Genomic DNA, 22,357 nt, shown 5'->3' on the forward strand with positions numbered 1-22,357 from the left:
CTAGATAACTTTGGCCTGTATTATTAATTCTTTGAATATACTTAGAACACATAACTCATGGAATAATTTCATAATTCTTCTGTGGATGCTTACAAAAGATAATACTACTTTTTGTGTACATGCATGTGTGCTAAGTCTTTTCAGTTGTGTCTCTTTGTGACTCTTTGGACTGTAGCCCACTAGGCTTCTCTGTCTGTGGATTCTCCAGGCAAGAATACTGGAGTGGGTTGCCATGCCCTCTCCCAGGGTATCTTCCCAACCTAGGGATTGAACCCTCATCTGTTAGGTCTCCTGAATTGGCAGGAAGGTTCTTTACCACTAGCGCCACCTGGGAAGACCCTTTTTGTGTACAGATATGGATTAAAATATGTATATATACTCATTGTTAATGCAAGTGAATATATATTTTAGTATACTTTGAATATTAAATATTTGAAATTCTTATATATTTATGGAATATTATGGAATACTTTACATTCTTCTATAGGGAAAAAATATCCAAATTTGTGGTTTGTTGGGATATTGAGAGTAAGAAAATAAAGTACAGATTTTTAGGGTAGAAAATAGGAGTTAGATTTGTAGGTAGATGGGCAGAAAAAGTCTTACTGAAGAAGTGATAATTTGAGCAGAGATATGAGAGAGGTGAGAAGTCAAATTATGCAGCTTGGGAATACCAGACCACCTGACCTACCTCTTGAGAAACCTGTATGCAGGTCAGGAAGCAATAGTTAGAACTAGACATGGAACAACAGACTGGCTCCAAATAGGAAAAGGAGTACGTCAAGGCTGTATATTGTCACCCTGCTTATTTAACTTATATGCAGAGTACATCATAAGAAACGCTGGGCTGGAAGAAGCGCAAGCAGGAATCAAGATTGCCGGGAGAAGTATCAATAACCTCACATATGCAGATGACACCACCCTTATGGCAGAAAGTGAAGAGGAACTAAAAAGCCTCTTGATGAAAGTGAAAGAGGAGAGTGAAAAAGTTGGCTTAAAGCTCAACATTCAGAAAACTAAAATCATGGCATCTGGTCCCATCATTTCATGGCAAATAGATGGGGAGACAGTGGAAACAGTGTCAGACTTTATTTTTTTGGGCTCCAAAATCACTGCAGATGGTGATTGCAGCCATGAAATTAAAAGACGCTTACTTCTTGGATGGAAAGTTATGACCAACCTAGATAGCATATTAAAAAGCAGAGACATTACTTTGCCAACAAAGGTCCATCTGGTCAAGGTTATGGTTTTTCCAATGGTCATGTATGGATGTGAGAGTTGGACTGTGAGGGAAGCTGAGTGCCGAAAAATTGATGCTTTTGAACTGTGGTGTTGGAGAAGATTCTTGAGAGTCCCTTGGACTGCAAGGAGATCGAACCAGTCCATCCTAAAGGAGATCAGTCCTGGGTGTTCATTGGAAGGACTGATGCTGAAGCTGAAACTCCAATACTTTGGCCACCTGATGCGAAGAGTTGACTCATTGGAAAAGACCCTGATGCTGGGAGGGATTGGGGGCAGGAGGAGAAGGGGATGACAGGATGAGATAGCTGGCATCACTGACTCGATGGGCATGAGTTTGAGTAAACTCTGGGAGTTGGTGATGGACAGGGAGGCCTGGTATGCTGCGATTCATGGGGTCGCAGAGTCGGACACGACTGAGCGACTGAACTGAACTGAATGGGGAAATAGTGCTCCATGCAGATAGAAGATGAGGCCAAAGGTTTTGATGTGGTGAAGACTCAGTTCTGATTGAAAAACACCAAGGAGGCTGGGAAGGAGGGGGAGGAGGAAGAGAACGAAAGGAGAGAGTAGTAGGAGATGATGTTACAGAGGGAACAAGAATGAAAGATCTTCTACAATGTTAAAGACTACTTACAAGGTTTTGGGCTTTACGACGCGGTTAGGGAAGCCATTGGAGGATTTTGAGCAGAGGAGAGACATGACTAACCTATAAACAATCATTGTGGCTGCTGTAGACTACATGAGTTGGACTAATAGGTGGACTAATGAGTTCAAGGAGTCAGGTGTAAAGTTGAAAGCAGGAAGACCAGTTCGTGAGACTTGTAATTCCTGAGTGAGGTGGTAACTTGGACTAGGGTGGTAGCAGTGAAAGGTGGAGAGAGCAGAATTAAGATTTTAGGTATTTTTGGTGGTAGAGTCAACGTGATTTCCTGAGGGATGGGACGTAGGGTGTAAAAGAAAGTGAGGTGTCAAGGACAAAGAATTTTAAATTTTGGGGCCTGGACCCCTGAAAAAATGACATCATTTCTTGATTTGGAGACCACTAGAGAAGGGGCAGATTAGGGCGGAAAACAACAGGATCTTAAATATGGACATTCTATGTTTTATATTACTTTAATTCTTTGTATCCTTACCATTTGTGATGTCTACTAAGGACTGCCAGAGTTAAAATCGTTCCTTTGCAATGGTCTGTCTGTCTCTGGTACTTCCTGCAGTCATTGCTATGTACATTTCAGTGCTGTTACTGAGTATATAAATTTGCATATGGAATGTACTTGTTTTGCTCAAATTTGCCGTCTTGATCATGTTTTTTACTTTGTAGTCTTTTTGTTTTTTGTTTAATATTAACATTATGATTCCCTACTTTCTTTTGGTTTGTTGTTTCTTATATTTTCATTCTTCCTTTTACTTAACTTTTTTTCTGTTAGTATTTTTTTCCTCTAATAAATGTTTAATAGATAAGCTTTGTTACTTCTTTGTAAAGTTGGTAGACAGTCTCACATGTGCTAGCAAGCAAGCACTCAGAAATTTTCTTTTTTTAATACAATCAACAACTAGTGAAATAGTGAAAGTCTTGAGTCAATCTTTTTTCCTTTAAGCTATTTGGCTATTGCTCTTTTTCCCTCATGATAACTAATTCTTATGAGTAGATACTTTAAACCAGCCTTCTTTTTTCCTTTGTAGATAACCTGTTTCTTTCATTTTCATGCTTAATAGACTTTGTTAGTCTTTGAAATTCTGGAATTGTCTCTCTCTCTTTTTTCTTTTTCTCTTACACTTTTTTGGGAAATAATTTCAGATCTACTCAAATACCATATCCTCTTCATCCAGATTCCACAGTTGTCAACATTTTATAATATTTGTTTCATCTTCCTCTCTGTCACCTCTACATAAATGTTTATATATGTTTCTTAGTCTTTTTCTGGACTGTTTGGGAGCAAGTCACATACATATTTTTATGTATGAGTGTGCAGACATGATACAAGACAAGAACATAATCACTCTTCAGTGATCCAAGTCAGGAAGTCACCGTTAACATGACACTAGTCTTCCTTCATTGAGTCCATGTAGATTTCATCAGGAGTTCAATCAGTATTCCTTTTTCTCTCTGGTTAAGGATCCATTCTAGGATCATGGGTTGTTTAGATTTCATGTCCCTTTGGTTTCCTTAAGGGATAGTTCTTTAGGCTTCTTCTTTCCTGACCTTGACGCTTTTTACAGAGTACAGGCTTTTCATTCTTTAGCATGACCTTCAAACTGAGTCTCTCTAATACTCCTTCATGATCAGATGTGAGCCGTGCATATTTGACAGAAATGCTACAGAAATGATGCTTTTGTGCATCATGTTAGGAGGTATATAGTGATGACCCCGGAGAAGGCAATGGCAACCCACTGGAGTACTCTTGCTTGGAAAATCCCATGGATGGAGGAGCCTGGTGGGCTGCAGTCCGTGGCGTCACGAAGAGTCGGACACGACTGAGCAACTTAACTTTCACTTTTCAGTTTCATGCATTGGAGAAGGAAATGGCAGCCCACTCCAGTGTTCTTGCCTGGAGAATCCCAGGGACGGGGGAGCCTGGTGGGCTGCCGTCTATGGGGTCGCACGGAGTCGGACACGACTGAAGTGACTTAGCAGCAGCAGCAGTGCTGACCCATCGTCTACTGGTGATTTTAATCTTCATCACCTGTTCAAGATACTGTCTTCCAGGTTTCTCCACTCAGATAAGGTTTTTCTCTTTGGTAATTTGTAAGTATTTTGTGGAATGATATTGTGACACTACTTTAATAACCTGTCCTTTTCAAATTTCTACACCAGTATTCATATCTTTTGAAAAATCTCACCTGAATTCACTAATGATGGTACCAAATTACTATTTTATATTTTCCTAATTCTTTCTCTGTTATTTAGTTTGCATGTTAAACATTTATTTATTCATTATTCATTTATTTATATTATTACAGACTATTGCTAGGTTCCTATTTTATTCAGTGGGTTGTAATCTTTATCATTTGTTCTGGTACTCAAATTGTGCCAGATTTGGCTAGGAGGAAGCATCCTTTCAGCTGGTCCTTGTGATCTTTTGTCATGTTTTTATCTTTTTTTTTAATGCTTTTATTTTTTTAGCATAAGATGTTCCAGACTGTTTTCCCTGTCTCTACTCTGGAATCAGTTATTTTGCCAAAGGAACCTGGTAGAGGGATGACATTTAGAAACTTAGATTTGGGAGCTAGGTGTGCTCCTTGTTCCTGGGATATTACTGCTTCTAGGCTCTCAGTGGACTGAGACAGGCAATAAATACACACACGCATCTGTGTACACTGTACATACATAAGCATCTATATCTATTTCTGTGTTTATTCAGACAGTCCTGGCTCTACTGCTCTTTGTTTATTGTGCTTCACAGGTTTGTGTTGTTTACAATTGAGGTTTTATAGCAGCTCCATATCACATAAGCCTATTGGCACCGTTTTTCCAGTGGCGTTTGCTCACTTAGTGTCTGTGTAATGTTTTGATAATTCATGTGATATTTCATTATTCCTGTGGTGATCCATGATCAGTGGTCTTTGTTACTGTTGTAAAAAGTTCTGACCTACAGAGGACTCAGGATGATGGTTAGCATTTTTTAGCAATAAGGTATTTAAAATGCGTTGATTTTTTTTTTAGACATAACACTTTTACAGACTTAACAGACTACATTATAGTGTAAACATAATGTATTGGGAAACAAATATAGTGTATTGGGAAACAAATATTGGGGGAAAAATAGTGTAAACATAATGTATTGGGAAACAGAAAATTCATGTGACTTGCTTTATTGCCAGATTTGTTTTATTGCAGTGGCTCAGTGGTAAAAAACTGCATGCCAGTGCAGAAGATGCGAGAGATGAGGGTCCAATCCCTTTGTCGGAAAGATCCCCTGGAGAAGGAAATGGCAACCCACTCCAGTACTCTTGCCTGGAGAATCCCATGGACAGAGGAGCCTGATGGGCTGCAGTCCATGGGGTCACAAAGAGTCAGACAGGACTGAGTGACTAAGCCTGTGTGCACTGGAAGCACACTTTAAGTATCTCTGAGGTGTGTCTGTATCACACGCATGCACGTCAGTACCTCCAACTCCAGTCCAACACGCTTGACTTTTCCTTTTCCATTTTAATAAACCCTTTCTCAAAGATACCGAGAAGCCTGACTCCCATTATTTTCAGTATATTTTGCTCATTTGCTTTGCTCCTTTTTTGGCCCCAATAGCTGCCTCTAAGGCAAACTGCTTTAGGAAATTCCTGAGAATTACTAGCTCTCTACTTGTTCTAATGGGAATTACATGGGTGACTGGATTTTTCTTTTTTCTTTTTGATAATAGCTTTATTAAGATAGGGCTTCCCTTGTGGCTTTATTAAGATAAGGCTCCCTTATTAAAAGATATACTTCACATACAATACAGTTAATCCATTTATGGTGTATATAATTCAGTCACTTATAACTCACCACAGTAGATTTGGACTCCCCTGATGGCTCAGTGGTAAAGAATCTGCCTGTGGATGTAGGAGATGCAGGAAATTCGAGTTCGATCCCTGGGTCACGAATTTCCCCTAGAGAAGGAAATGGAAACCCATTCCAGTATTCTTGCCTGGGAAATCCCATGGACAGAGGATCCTGATGGGCTAAAGTCCATAGGGTTGTAAAGAGGTGGTCATGACTGAGCACACATGCAAAAAAAAAAAGAAGCAAAAAAACAGTAAATATTAGAACATTTTCATGATCCCCAAAAAGAAGCCTTCTACTCTTTACCTGGGAATAAAGTGAAAGCTTAGACCTGCTTTTCAGGAAATGTATGCTATATAAAAATTGTATTAAAAATCTCAGGTGGTTCATTGTATGTTCAGTGTTATAGTTTGAGATTGCTGCATAACTTACTATACAAATTTTAGTGCCTTAGTTTAACGATTTATCTCTCATAGTTCTGTGGGGTGACTTAGGTGGGCCATTCTCATTTTGGCTCTTTCATGCATTTATAGTTAGATGCAAGCCACTGGGGCTGGAGTCATTTGAAAGATCAACTGGGCTGGAAGTCCACAGTGGCTTATTTACTTATATATTTGATATTCACCTGGGATGGCTGAAATAACTGAGGGTTGGCCAAGCATCTCTTTTCCTCTGCATGGCCTTTCCACATGGTTGTTTTGGGTTTCCTCACAGCACGGCAGTCTTGGGATAGTCAGCCTTCATGATGGTGACTGTCTTTCCCCAGACTGAAGTTCTAAGCGATCCAGGTGGAACCTGAATGTCTCGTGAGGAATTAGCCTTCAAAGCCCCGGAATGTCACTTCTGCTGCATTCATTAGTCAAGCAACTCACTGAGGCCAGTGGAGTTTCAAGAAGACAGTTAAACTTTGCCTGTTGATAAAGGAAAAGAATTAATGACTGCTATGTTTAGATGCTGTTTGCCACACTAATTGTCACCCTGCCAACTAAATTCGGTACACTTGCACTGTTTTAGAACTTTAAGAATCGTAGGTTGCATTATTAAGTCAGCATTTGTTCGTAATCACACCCGGCATTTTTATTCATCCAGTGGCTTATGTCACTTGAAGTCCACAAGCAATTTAAAACCTGTTGTTTTTGTTACTTGTAACCATTATCCTCTTAAGATATATTCATTGTAACAAAACCTGTAGATGTGTTATACTGGTTTCATTAGCCTTTTATCCTCAGCAGTGGAAAGCAAAGGGAGTGGTAAAATGTATTGTTGGGTTGAATTTTTTTTTTTTAATATTTATTCTGAAGTTGACCTAGTACCTACTTGAACTCAACATGAAATTAGGAGCCATTGCTCATGATATTTCTTTTGCAATTTACAGATGATTCAAGAGGAGAAATATCTAATTCAACACCAGAGAGCAAAATGCATCACAAATTAGGTAAGATTATTTTTCCCTTAATATTTTCATATTATTATAAAATCTCTGTTTCTAAATATAATTTAATTTTTTCTCAAGTGAGGGAAATATTATTTGGATTAATTGTCAGGTAATGTAAAACTTCATATTTTGTTTCATTAATTTCATGGTAAATCATCACATGCCACAGAGTTTCTTTATTGTCCATTTATAAATCTTGTAATCCTCTCACACTTTGCTCAGTAGTAGGGAGCTGATCTTACCTAATGTAAGAAGCTAGGGTAGAGAATTCTATAAAATGTAACTTCTGGGTAGTGGCATCCATGACAACTTCTCTGATTTTTCTCCAGTTCACACCTAAACAGAACAGTAACTAGGATAAGTAAGCCAGGAGCTAAGGAACCCATGGAGAGGCCCACTTGGGGATTAAGATTCATGCAGCCTCTCATGTTTGGAGGATTGGAGTGGCTTTTTATTTTTCTCCCTATACTTAAGGCTTCTGCATTTATACTTGACGAGACCTATAAGGATGAAGCTCTCTCTAAGTGCTTCCACCAGAACCTCACATCTTGTCAGTTAGTATTTTGTGGGTCCATGTGAAGAGATACTGCTGTACTTCTCAGTGTTTAATGCTTAGCTTCCTAGGTGGTGCAGTGGTGAAAAATCCACCTGCCAATGCAGATGACGCAAAAGATGCAGCTTCTATCTCCCGGTTGGGAAGATCCCCTGGAGTAGAAAATGTCAACCCACTCCAGTATTCTTGCCTGGAAAATGTCATGGACAGAGGAGCCTGGTGGGCTGCAGTCCATGAGGTCACAAAGAGTCAGACACAACTAAGTGCATGTGTGCACACACACACACACTTGCTTGGCGTGGAATATGCTGTGAGTCAGAGTAGGCAAAGAGAAATAAAAATGTCCCTGAGAGGGTCTGCAGCAACACAAGAGAGAAAAATCAACAGTAGACAAATTCTAGTGAGCCAGAACCTTTGTAGATAAATAAGTTTTAACAATGAAGGAAATATGAGTACTTTCAGAAATTTAGTTATATCACAGAAGGCTTTCTGGTTGCTAAAGCATAATTTTTCAGTTTAAAAAATCAGTACATGAACTGATAAATAAAGATGAATACTATTGAGTGCTAAATTAGTAGCTGGTGTTGACATAGAAGAAATTTATCAGAACAGAAATACAGAAAAGATTGAAACCATGAGGAAAATATAGGCAATGGAAATAACATGGAGACAACATATTAAAAAAATGCAAATAATAGAATTTTCAGAAAAAAGAAAAAATACTACTTAAAACTTTCCTGGAATAAAGATAGACTTGATCTGCAATTTGAGAGAGTTTATCAGCTGCCAGTAAAAATTAATGAAGAATATACACCTCTAGACAGAATTGAATAAAATTCTTAAATTTCAAGGATAGAGGAAAGCTTCCAGACAGCAGTTATGTATAAAGGAGGGGAAAAAAAAAAAGACTAGCATTATTCATCTTTGTAACTCTGGAAAAATAAAATAGCCTACTTTCAGAAATGTATTACAATCCATGTTATAACTAGCCAAGATATCTTTCCTTCTGATAACTGAATTTATTTTGCAAGATTATCATCCTCCATGGAAAATAGCCATGTAAGGTTATTTAACCAAGTAGCATATAAATCAGGACTGGGTTCAAAGAGAGGGGAGAGTTAGGAATGATTCTCAATATATGGTTAAATTTAAATAATGTATACTTATTTTCTGTTGCCATGTACCAAATTACTACAGATTACAACATGTTATCCTGTGGTTTCCATGGGACAGGAGCTCAGGTACATGTTAGCTGGGTTCTCTGTTAAAGGGTTTCACAGGCTGCAGTCAAAAGTGTCAGCCTGGACCATGGTCTTATCTGAGCTTAAGATCCTCTTTCTAGCTCATGTGGTTGTTAGGAGAATTCAGGTCCTTGAAATTGTAGGACTGAGATACCTGTTTTCTTGGTGTCTGTGAGCCATGGGCCTCTTAATTTCTAGAGGTCACCTGCAGTTCCTTGCCACATGACCCTTTTCATAGGCTCTTTTCTCAGTGTGGCAGCTTGCTTCTTCAAAGTGAGCAAGGAAGAATTTTTCTCTGCTTCTGCTAGATAGTGTCTTATGTGTAGAATCATGATATAGTCACAGGAGTGACTTCCCTTTCCTTTTGCCATATTCAGTTGAGTATATCATAAGTTCCACATGTATCTTAGGGAAGGGGTATCTCATTGCTCACACCTGAGGGTGTGTCTACTACTTAATGCTAATATGATTGAGGATTTATAAGTACTAAGTAAGAATTTTTGCAATGATAGTTTGAAATCTGCAGTATCTTAACAAAACTTGGTGTAATGGGGAGGAGAGTAGGAGTGGCAGAGGGATGATAAAAGTAGTCTAAAAGTTTTGTTTTACTAAGTGAGAGAAGAAAGAAGATGATATCTTGGTAAGGAATATAGTTTTCAATATAATCATAGAGAAATGAGTATGATTTGAATGGCAGGAATAGGAAGGTAAATTAGACTGAAAAAGTACAGTAAAGCTTTGAAATGACCAAGGTTTGGAGTATGGGGAAAGAAATGATACTCTGACCAAACCAATGAAAAGGAGGGGGAAAAAAAGAATCATTGATGTAAAATAACAAGTAAATATAAAGTAAAATGGAAGGAATAAAAAGAACCATATTTGTTATACTAAGTAAGCATGAATGGATTGAATTCCTCTAGTAAGATAGAGACTTAACAGATTTGGTTAAGCAATACAAACTGACCTATATGTTTATACGAAACACTTAAAACAGGTTTTAAAATAAAAGATTATCAAAGAATTAAGTAGAGTAATATAAATAGAAAGAAAGTAGTGATGCATTTTTAATATTAGGTGAAGTGAAATTTAAAGTTAAAAATGTGAACGGAATAAAGGACTTGTAATAATAAATAAGCAATTTATTGAAGAAGATAGAAAAATCCTAAACTACTATGTACCAAACAGCCTAGCAACTAAAATGTATAAAGGAAAAAAAAGACCTGAGGAAAAGCAAGGAGATTTTAAGCAATACAGTTAGAGATTTTGATAAACCACTTTCAGAATTGGAGAAATCCAGCAAACCAGAAATAAGAAAGAACATAGAAAGTTGATTATATAGCCAGCAAACTTAGCATGTAGAACTTTGCATTGGTAAGATAAAATGAGTAGATACGTGTGTATACACACAAATACATGCGTCTATGACTACCCTGAGTAACACATTTCCTATTGGGAACATTTAGATGGTTTTCAATTTGACTTCTGTTTTTGGTTCCTTTCTGTTTCGGTTCCATAGTATACACAGTACTACTATGAATGTTTTTATACCTAGATCTTTGCCCATTTTTATAAATATTTTGCAAATTCATTTCCTAAAAATGAAATTGCCATCTCAGAGTATTACAATTATAGATATTGTCAGATTGTCTTCAGTTTATATTTCTTATCGGGAATATATGAGAATTTCAGTGTACCTTTAACATCTTTAACCATGAATGTTACCAAATTTTTACATCTTTCCAATCTAGTAGTTTATTTTTTCATTGGCATTTCTTTACTAGCCCAAATATATCTTGAAATTTGTATCTCTAGTGTTTTGTCTAGAAGCATTCCTATTCTAGAAAGTAATATCAGTCTTTTCACTGTGGAGTTTCATCCAGCTTAACATATGTGTATATTTTTGTCTGATGTCTTTTACAGTATTACCCTCCAATACACCAAATGTTCGCAGAACTATGAGAACACGATCAAAACCTTTGGAATACTGGCGAGGGGAACGAATAAATTATCAGGGAAGGCCATCAGGTAAAATTTGTATTTTGGTGTCTCAAAATAAAAAATAATAATGATAATTACTCTAATTTATTTAGATATGTCTTGTGCCAGAAAATTGAAAGTCACTCAGTTGTGTCTGATTCTTTGCGACCCCATGGACTGTAGCCCACCAGGGGATCTTCTTGACCTGAGGATCGAACCCAGGTCTCCCGCAGTGCAGGCAGAACCACCAGGGAAGCCAAGTACTGTATAACACTACAAGTATAACATTACCTTATTTAATCATCATCCTCCAACAGTGTGACAAGAATAGATTCAAGTCCAGGTTTCTCTGATTACTCTAGAGATGCTGATTTTTTTTTTTTTCTCTTTGCTAACAATTTGAAGTGATTGTGTAGTTTTATAGAGTGTTCCCAGGTGGCTTTCCTAGTGTCTCAGATGGTGAAGAATTTGCCTGCTATGCAGGAGACCCAAGTTCGATCCCTGGGTTGGGAAGATCCCCTGGAGAAGGAAATGGCAACCTGGAGAATTCGGTCGACAGAAGAGCCTGTTGGGCTACAGTCCGTGGGGTCGCAAAGAATTGGACATGACTGTGTGACTAACACTTAACCCAGGTGGCCCAGTGGTAAAGAATCTGCCTGCCAAAGCAGGAAACCCAGGAGATGCAGTAGGTTCGATCTCTGATTCAAGAAGATCTCTTGGAGGAGGAAATGGCAACCTACTCCAGTATTCTTGCCTGGAAAGTTCCATGGACAGAGGATCGTAGCGAGCCACAGTCCATGGGGTAGCAAAGAGTCAGATACGACTGAGCATGGAGCACATTATTTTTATACAATTCAATAATATACAATTCAATATTTCTAATCGCATAAAATGAAACATTAGATCAGAACATGAGAAAATTTTAACTGGAAAAGATTAAATATTCCCCATTATTATTCTCATTCCATTTTCTTAGCATATTTCGCTACAAAAATTATAGAGGGTGGGAAAGAAAATAGTGTTATATTAAAGTTACTTCCTTTTTTTTAATTGATATTTCTGAGTCAAAGGACTAAACTGACGTGGATTACTATAAATAGTTCATTGCTAATCTTTGTGTCTTTCATTTTTTATACCTCCACTGATGACTATTTATTTCAAGCAATAGAGATCATTCAGTTATGTTTCATCAGTATGTCTAGATTTAGGATAGTGGTGATGGTTTAGTTGCTAAGTTGTGTCTGACTCTCGTGACCCCATGGACTGTAGCCTGCTAGGATCCTCTCAGGCAAGATTACTGGAGTTGGTTGCCATTTCCTTCTCCAGGGGATCTTCTGACCCAGGGATTGAACCCGGGTCTCCGGCATTGCAGGTGGCTTTTTTACTGACTGAGCCACCAGATTTAGGATAGTAGAGAGACTTAAGTGAAATTGGTTGCTGTTTGTGTTACTTGAATTAGCTGTAGAGTAGTAATAATAATGTATTCTTCTGTGCTTTGAAAGGAAATGTGCTGTATTAATGTAATGAATTTTGTTTCAAGATTTTCACTTTGCTAGGTATGATAATTTACCTTTTCTGGGGTTAAATTTCAGGAGGATTTGTGATTGGTGGAATACTGTCCCCAGACACAGTATCATCTAAAAGGAAAGCAACAGGAAACTTGGGAAGAATCATTACAACAGCTAATAGGAAAAGAATCTGTCTTGAAAATGATGAAAGAAGTATGAACTTTTTCCTTATTTTAACTAACAGTGTTTTGAAAAATAGCTCTTTGCAGATTTTGAAATATACCTCTAAATGTATCAGAATATAATAGTACTTAAGGGTAAATTCTCTCTCTTTTTTTAAATTCTCTTTTTAATGTCTACTTTTCTTCAGATTTTGAAAGTAAACTAATTTTATTCTTTTTAAAAAATCATTAATATCATAGTGTAAAACATTTCCACATGGGTAAATTGCATTGTCAAATGAAACTTATCTTGTCCATGCATCAAAGTGGTCATTGATAAACAGGAAGAAATATGCTTCTTCCATTCTCCTTTACAAACTTGTCCTTAGCTCTGTTTCATACTAGATTTTTTTTTAATGGAAAAGAGTTTAAAGTAAATAGTATTTCAGTGATACTTCTTTTGCAGAGAATAAATTCATGGTAAATCTGAATATACCTCTGGGAGATCCTCTGCAGCCAACAAGGGTAAAAGACCCAGAAACACGAGAGACTGTTCTTATGGGTAAGCTCAGATTGATTCTGAGAATGCTTAATTTAATATCTAGTAAGGACAAACTGTTTGAAGGCTGGCTTTTCTACTTTCCCTTTCTCTCCTCAGATCTTTCAGAGCCAAAGTCCAATAGCAAGTCTGATTCAAATAAGTAGCCTGTATGAGGACTACTGTGGGGAAATTGATGGTAGACAACCACCAGGGACATAGAGTACCATGCATTTGTCCTCTATGATACAAGTGCTACCATCAGGAATGTTGCCTCCTCCAATAGGATCCAGGCCTTCTTTGATCAGGAGGACACTTGGGGACAAGGGCTGTTGAGGGGGAAAGTGAAAGTGAAAGTCACTCAGTTGTGTTCAGCTCTGTGCGACTCCATGGACTATACAGTCCGTGGAATTCTCCAGGCCAGAATACTGGAGTGGGTAGCCTTTCCCTTCTCCAGGGGATCTTCCCAACCCAGGGATCGAACCCAGGTCTTCTGCACTGCAGGTGAATTCTTTACCAGCTGAGTCACAAGGGAAGCCCAAGAATACTGGAGTGGGTAGCCTATCCCTTCTCCAGTGGATCTTCCCAAGCCAGGAATTGAACTGGGGTCTCCTGCATTACAGGCAGATTCTTTACCAACTGAATTATCAGGAAGCCCATTCAGGGGGAATTGTAGCAAATTAACTGGCAGACTCCTGGATACACTCTTACTGTGAGATCAGGTAGGGATTGTGGCTGGGTTTAGACAGCCTTTGGTGCTGTGTAGCAAGGACATCAGTCAGTCAAACAAATGTCATGTTTAAGGCAGACATAGGGTCCAAAAGCCTCCTCCTGCACTTAACAGGTACTAAACATTTAGTTTCTAGGATACCATTGGAGGTCCCAAGAGATGGGCTATAGTGTGGTGGGGTTAAGTAGTGGACACTCAACTAATTCCAACCATGCAATATTTACATACAGGAAATACTTAAGTGTTTTAACAACTGTCAATGACTGTACTAGTGAGTACTGAGGACTATTTATCCTAAATCAAAAGATAAATATGTCAAAGCAGAGAGACAGTTTACACTTAAAATTTTGATTGTGGAATAGGTTCCATTGATATCTTAAGAAGCAAAGATATTTCTATATTCAGTTGTTGATTTGGCTGTAGAGGGAAAAGTACAGAGAATATTTTTTTTAGCGAAGTGTCTTAACTGAAAACATTGCTATACTGTATTCGTAAAAAAAGTTGTGTTTTCAAGAATTCATCACTTTTTGTTTGCTGAGCATATGTATTGTCTATATCCTGTCATCTGTGGGAGTACAGTCGGAAGCTGATGATAAAAAATGTATTAATTATACATCTGGAAAAGTTTGTAAGTAAAAGGGAAATTTAAAAAATGATATAGTAATTTGGAAGCTACAGTTAGAACTCTGGTTATTTAGAGCCTCTACCTGATAAATAAAAAATATTGTTACTTAATCAGTCACAAAGGTATTTATTGGTGTGATGATGATACATTTGTAGTATGGCTATGTTATATTGAACTTTTTAAGAATAAGGAGTCTTTTCTTGTCTCTTAGCTGATTTTGTTTTCCATCTGAGTTATTTTGGGGGAAATAATACCGCCATTGTTAATAATAATAAAATAATATTATTAGCAAAGCTTACTGAATGCTTACTTTGTACCAGTGTTTTAAATACTTCATACACATTAACTCATTTGATATTCCCAACTCTAACATAGATAAACTATTTTTATCACATTTTATAGAAAAGAAAATGAAATGGAGGATAAGCAACTTGGCTAAGGTCATTCAACTTGGAAGACAAAGATATGATGTGACCTTTCTAGGTCCAGAGTCAGTGCTCTTAATCACATTTATCTTTCTAGGACAGTTTTATGTTTTTATTTATGAATGTGTATAAGAGACTTAGGTTTGATCCCTGGTTTGAGAAGATCCCCTGGAGAAGGGAATGGCAGCTCACTCCAGTATTCTTGCCTGGAGAGTCCCGTGGACAGAAGAGCCTGGCTGGCTACTAACAGTCCACAGGGTCACAAAAAGTTCGTTGACTGAAGTGACTTAGCATGCACACACATGTGTGTATATGCTATATCAGTGAGCAGTGTTATTGCTATTACTTCATACTTATATTAATTTTTTTCCTTTTTAGATCTTATAAGGCCACGAGATACATACCAATTTTGTGTTGAACATGATGAGTTGAAAGTATATAAAACATTGGATACACCGTTTTTTTCTACTGGAAAATTGATACTAGGACCAAATCAAGAAAAGGGAAAGCAGCATGTAGGCCTTGATACATTGGTGAGTACATTTCTCCATATATTGATATATATGTTTTGATCTTGGCACAACTCTGAGTTATTGGGTTTGATGAAGCATTAAAAATCTATTTTCTCAGAAATGATATTGTTACTATAGTACATAGGTAATTTTTTAGTTTTTTTCATCTGTTTAAAATCAGTCAACCGAAGGATATTTAAAAGTACTTGTAGTAGTGTAGCAGTGTAGCCTTGAGATTTAGAAGTTTAGGGAATGGTCTTAAAAGTATCTTCAAAATTAGATTTGCAAACAAGTCATTAGAATTTTAGGGCTGGAGAGGTTTATTGAGATTAAGTCTAAATCTGATTTCTCCAATCATGAAGTTTAGAAATAAAGAATTTAAAAGACTTCAAAATCATGTAACTGATTAACAGCAGATTGAGACTGGGAACTAGTTACTTCAGTAAGTACTAAATAATGTGTTACCTGGGTTTCCCCGGTAGCTTAGCTAGTAAAGAATCCGCCTGCAATGCAGCAACCCCTCTTCGCTCCCTGGGTTGGGAATATCCGGTAGAAAAGGGATAGGCTGCCCACTCCAGTATTCTTGGACTTCTCTGGTGGCTCAGACAGTAGATCATCTGCCTGCAATGTGGAGACCTGGGTTCTGTCCCTGGCTTAGGAAGATCTCCTGGAGAAAGGAAAGGCTGAAAGTGAAGGTGAAGTCGCTCAGTCATGTCCGACTCTTTGCAACCCCATGGACTGTAGCCCACCAGGCTCCCCCGTCCCTGGGATTTTCCAGGCAAGAGCACTGGAGTGGGTTGCCATTTCCTTCTCCCTGGTGGCTCAGTGGTAAAGAATTGCTTGCAGTGCAGGAGATTGCCAGCAGTGCGAGAGACACGAATTTGATGCCTGGGTCAGGAAGATCCTCTGGAGAAGGAAATGGCAACCCGCTCCAGTATTCTTGCCCATGAACAAAGGAGCCTAGTGGGCTACAGTCCTTGGGGTCACAAGAGTTGGACACAACTTAGCAGCTAAACCACCACCACCACCACCACCACATAGCATGTAGAATCCAGGTCTAAAGTATTTAAAGGTTTTCTTTAATCCAGTCTTAAAATGTTATAGATCTCCAGGTCATATTAAAAGAGTAAAAATAACATATTAAACTAACTGAAGTAATAGATAATCCCTGTGTAATCATTAAGAAACAGTTAATAATGAAAATAAGTGTTATGAAATGTCATCATTAAACTAATATATTAATATTATTAGTAGTATTAATAAGATATAATGTTTTTATTCCTTTAGAAGGGAGGAATATTGAATATCTAGTAAATATTTGAAAATGTTTAACCTGTCTAACATTCAAAGGAATCTATATTAAAAATAAGGCATACTTTATAATTACTGAGTTTAGTAGACATTTTTGGATTTATAATTTGTAGACTTATAACTCTAACCTATAACTGATTTGTAGACTTTCACTTATGAATGTCATTTCAGAATTTTTTCCTAGGAAAATAAAAGCTAGGGAACCTAAACATAGGTAGTTACTTATTTTAACATTGAGAGTAATTTCTGACATTGGAAACCACTGAAATGTGCTGTGGGAAGAAAATGCTTATATGTATCTTTTGACTTAGTAATGAAATAAACCATTATATATAATAATCTGGAGGAGGAAATGGCAACCCACTCCAGTATTCTTACCAGGAAAATCCCCTGGACAGAGGAGCCTGGTGAGCTACAGTCAATGGGGTCACAAAGAGTCAGACACGACTGAGGCAGCTTAGCACACACACATATTATAATCAGTTATATAGCACTTATATATTCCAGGTATTGTATGAAACATTTTGAAGAATAACTGTATTGGAAGAATTTTCTATCTGCAGTTTGGTTAAATGTTTATCCTTAAAGGTTAATCCTTAAATGTTTATCTTGCAAATTGCAAGATAGAAAATCCTTTTTGTTTTTTTCTGACTAAAATAAAAAATGAAAATGACAGAAATTTGAAGGAACTATAGAAAACATGTTAGTAGGTGATTATAGTTTATTTTTATTTCTTCTAAATATTGCCTTTAACTTTTTATAATGAAAATCAGAATTAAATTTTTTAATAACTGGAATATTTTTACATTTTTGAAAGAATGAAGCACACTTTTAAATATATGCTTTTGAGAAGCAAAAGGACAAGATGGAGAACCACTAATAAGGGAGAAAGTAGCAGTGGTAGATTTAGTAAAATCAAACCACAGAGAAATTAACAAATTAACTGTGGGAGTTTGTTGTGGAGCTTTCCTAGAAGACAAGAGGATATTAAGAAATGGAAAGTATTAAAGTTAGATGATATGGAAGAACAGGTTAAAACAGAATCGAGAAAAAACCCAAATGAGCAAAAGGGAGAAATATTTGAAAAAGTAGACAATAATTGTTCCAGAACTAAAAGACCAAAAGGTGACACAACACACCTAAAGAAACCAGAGTTCCTTAAGAAATGTCTTATCCCAGGCCTGGGACTAAGCTTGGAATATTTTATCATATCTGATAGCAAACTATCAAAAACCATTAGGATTGGGTCATAATGTTTCAGAATCCAGCTTGAAGATGCTTTCTCTGGACAAAGATGTGAAAACTTGAGTATCAATAAGAATAACTTCATTGGGTTGATAGATACCAATTATATCTAAATCCGTGAATTTGTAAGACTACTACAAAAAGAAAAACTTATTTCATCGCTGTTGGCAAATACTATGACAACTCAACTTTGACAACAAATATGGCAAATAAAGGGAAATAATTAAACATTTATTCTGCTGTTCTCATATAAATTGTACTACTAGGTAACCAAATAATAGAGGAAGGGAAGTTTACCCTTTTAGAAATATTCCAGTTAATAAAAGAAGGAATGTTAGGATGGAATATTACATTTTTACAACACCCAATAAACTGATGGATCTAGCATCATCGTACACTAACATCTAAAAAGAACACAGCCAAACATTATGTGCCTCCTATGGAAGAATACAACACTGCATATGAAATAGTCATGTCTTCTCCACCTCCTTTAAAAAACAAAACAAAACCTGCACAGAACACCACCTGAAGTTAAGTCCTTGGATCTAGCAACCAATTTATAGGAAGTAAAGAATAGCAGACTTTACAAATGACACCCTGGGTTTACCCAGCAAAATCCAGCTGTGTAAAGATTTTTAAAACAAATTTTGCTGCTTGATTTACTTACTAAATAAGATGCAAGGGATAAAAAAGACAACCAAGTGGAATGTACAGAGATCACGGTTCTCAACCATGGCAGTGTTGACATTTTGTTACCCTGTGCCTTGTAAGATGTTCACAAGCATCTCGGGCCTCTCTGCACTAGATTCCAGGAGTGCGCTAGCTGTGACAATTAAAAGTGTCCACAGACAGTGCCACTTGTCCCCTGAGGGGCAAAATCACCCCCAGATTGAGAACCATGCCATAGACTGAGTGTTTTAAAAGATAGATCAAGCACTGACCATAGATTAAGCACTGACTTTTAGTTGGATCCCAATTGAAACAAACCCTTTTTTTTTTTTTACAAATGAAAAAGAAAATTTTATTTGATTAAATTATTAACAACAGCTCTTATTCAAAAGACTATAAAGAAAGCTTAAGCAAAGAAAGCTTAAGCTAAAACTAGGACAAAATACTTGCCATATAGATAACCAACAAGTGATTAGTATCCAGAATGTAAATATTTTAAAATTTCAAAGAGAATGATAACTCAATAGGAAAGCAGATATGTTATTAAAAAAAAATATTTTACAGAAGCGAAAACATAAGCAAATAAACATGTACTAATAAAAATGCCCATACTCTGAATGAAAAACAAATCAAGGAGTTATACATTCAATCTAATTCCATTTATATAAATTCAGAAATATACAAAATTAAAAAGTTATTTTTTAAAGATCCATTTTTGCCTGGTAAGAACTGTAATGAAAACAAGAGAATAATAAATATAAAATTCAGGACATTGGTTATCTCCATGGACATTTACGAGACAATTGAAAATTTGAACGTTCAAATTCAAATTTAATATTAATACTAAATATTCATTTATTTTTACGTGTGACAACAGTGTTGTGTTTTAAAAGAGGACTTTGATCTTTCAGTACACATTGAAATACTTACAGGTGATTATGGTGCTGCGCATTCATTTCAAAATAATATGGGATAGGGAAAACAGATTTTGAAAAGAGAGGGTTATTGGGATTTGATATTTATTTGTGGGAGAGTGTCATTCTGTTTTTGTGTATTTCAAAAGCATTCTTAGTAAAATGTTTACAGAAATGGGGAGAGGTATGCTTAGAGAGCCAAATTGAATAGATAAGCAAACACCATTTAGAAACGTGTACTTGACCTCTGGGTATAGTGTGCGTTAACTTTTTTTTTTTTTAAAGGCTATTTTTGGTATATAATAAACATTTATTTCTTTTATTAAATTATAAAAGTACCTTTAGAACCACTTTAAGAACTTTTTTTTCCCTTGAGGGAGTATATTGTAGTGACTAAGAACATGGATTCTGGAGTCAAAGTACCCGAGTTCAAATTCCTGCTCTTCCATTTACATTGTGACCTTGGAAATTTACACTCTTTTGTGCCTCATCTTCTTCATTTGTGAAAAGCTCTTAAGATAGTGCTGTCTCACTGATAGATGCATACATTAAATGAATAAAAATAAAGTGCTTAGAACAGTGTCTTGCATGGTGTGGGTGCTGTATAAGCTCTAGCTGCTCTTCTTTTTCTGGTATTTTAGGCTCATTTTACAAAAGTGGTAAGAAAAGGAGGAGCAGGAGGCATCATTCTCTGAGGCAAATATTCTTGATGGCTGAATCTCAGAATTTGAATATCAAAGTTTGAGGGCCCTACATTTTGTATTTAGTTGTCAAAATAAAACAGATTATTATCAGGTGCTATCTCTGTGTAAAATGTAAAATTTGCCCTGCTTGACTATGGAAGCCTGTACAATTGAGCACTACATTTATCCTCTTTTACTTTCTTAATGTTGATGCTTTAAGTGTACTTAAAAAAATTTTTTTATTGATCTTTTAGATTCATCAGTCAGATTAAGTTACATATACCAAAGCATGTAACCTTTATAGAGGTATACGTAAAACCTAGCTACTCTTCTTAAGTGATGTTCTTTACAATGGTTCTGAATTTTAAAAAACAGTAGATAATAACAAAAGAAATTTCTTGTATTAGTTTTCTGTATTACTGCTTTACTTAATTACTACACAATTTAAACAGCATTCATGTATTATCTCATAGTTGTATAAGTTAGAAATTGGGTGGGCTTGACTGAGTTCTCTGCTTAGAGTATCACTAGGCTAGAGTCAAGATGTCCAGAGATCTATAGTCCTCTCTGAATGTTCTTAGAATGAACCTGCTTTCAAATTCATTCAGTTTGTTGGCAGAATTCAGTTACTTGTCATTGTAAGACTGAGGTTCCTGGCCAAGGTGTCTAGAAATAGCTTACACTCCTTGGTTCATGACTGTCTTATCTTCAGCACCAGCAACAGTGAAAGTACTTTTCATGCTTCAGATTTCTCCAACTTCTCTGCTTCATCTTCCCTCTGCTTCCAGTAGGAAAATTACTCACTTTCATGTAAAGTTTATGTGACTAGATTGGACCATTATTCTGCCTTCAATGTTTACTTTAAGTTTCTTTGGAGTGTAGTTGTTGTATTACAATTTGAAATTGAGGTTTTAATTTTTAATTTTCCAGGTTTTTTATGTTAATCTTGGTCACCTTTTATGTACCTTACATGAAACACCTTATATAATAACAACTGGGGATTCATTCTATGTTCCTTCAGGTAAGAGTAATTAAAAACTTTTTCTTTCACATAGTCAAATACTTGTATAGTTGCTCATGAACACCATGAAAATGGAAACCACAGTGGTCAAAGTGAAGCATGATGCAACTGATGTCAAACGTTTTGGTGCATATTTTAATTTTTTTGTTTAGATAAATGTTGGTATATAAGTATTTTGATACATGAAAATTGAATAAGAGTTGCTAATTGCTGAATATAAAAATACTTAGTTAGGAGATATGTTGTCTCCAGTGTAGAAGGAAAATTATTTCCCCTATGCAAGGACATTATGTAATCAAACAATTTTTAGTTGGTTATTTTAAACATACAGAATAGTGTCCTTCATCAGCTGTTGAAGAGCAAAAGTCTTTGAAGTAGGAATTTTAATTTGTTCATTCATTCATTTAACAAATGTGATTAAGAGTCTACTAAACATTGCTTTGAAAGCGGGATACATAAATGAACAAACAGGCAAAAAATCCCTGCCCTTGTGGAGCTTACATTCTAATGAAAAAACAAAGCTATAATAATAGCTAAGTTTATGTAGTCCTTTATATGTGCCAACACTGTTGTGAACAGTTTAAACTCATTAACTAAGTTAATCCTAATATGTATGAATTTCTAATAAAAAGTCTAAGAAAAGTCACAGTATTGTACTTAGCACTATAAATTTGCCTTATGAGCAGCTGTCCATGTGTATTTTGTATTTGCTGTTATTTATTATCTAATTTATTTGAGTTACATTTGCTGCCTTTTAACTTTGAAATTTTATTTTACTTTTATACTCTACTTATCTTTTATAAGTATCTTTTATACTTATCTATATATTGTCTATGTCTTGTTTAGAGGAATCCATAGTGGTTCCAAAGACCTAATAATTGTGTTCAGTAAGTTAGACAAAGACAGGTACTGTTTGTTTTCATTTATATGTGGAATCTAAAAAATAAATGAATATAACAAAGCAAGAACAAGAGTCATAGAGAACAAACTAGTGGTTACCAGCAGAGAGGGATAAAGGGAAGGGACAAGATAGAGGAAGAGGAATGAGGTACACACTGCTAGGAAAATAAAAAGATACAAGGCTGTG

General features: G+C 36.3%; 1 protein-coding gene across 3 annotated transcripts in view; it reads left to right on the forward strand.

Moving 5' to 3' along the window:
- CENPC (centromere protein C) overlaps positions 1 to 22,357 on the forward strand; it is an 82,372-nt gene that overhangs the window by 59,181 nt on the left and 834 nt on the right. For 2 of the 3 annotated variants that reach the window (XM_061145866.1, XM_061145867.1), the window contains exons 13-18: positions 7,098 to 7,157; positions 10,872 to 10,976; positions 12,521 to 12,649; positions 13,064 to 13,159; positions 15,294 to 15,448; positions 21,180 to 21,270. In XM_061145866.1, the coding sequence (XP_061001849.1) occupies positions 7,098 to 7,157; positions 10,872 to 10,976; positions 12,521 to 12,649; positions 13,064 to 13,159; positions 15,294 to 15,448; positions 21,180 to 21,270 (636 nt within the window). The remainder of the gene's footprint in view (positions 1 to 7,097; positions 7,158 to 10,871; positions 10,977 to 12,520; positions 12,650 to 13,063; positions 13,160 to 15,293; positions 15,449 to 21,179; positions 21,271 to 22,357) is intronic. The other variant, XM_061145868.1, reaches the window with a different exon arrangement.

This window comes from Dama dama, chromosome 6 (genome assembly GCF_033118175.1).
Source record: "Dama dama isolate Ldn47 chromosome 6, ASM3311817v1, whole genome shotgun sequence".
Lineage (NCBI taxonomy): Eukaryota > Metazoa > Chordata > Mammalia > Artiodactyla > Cervidae > Dama > Dama dama.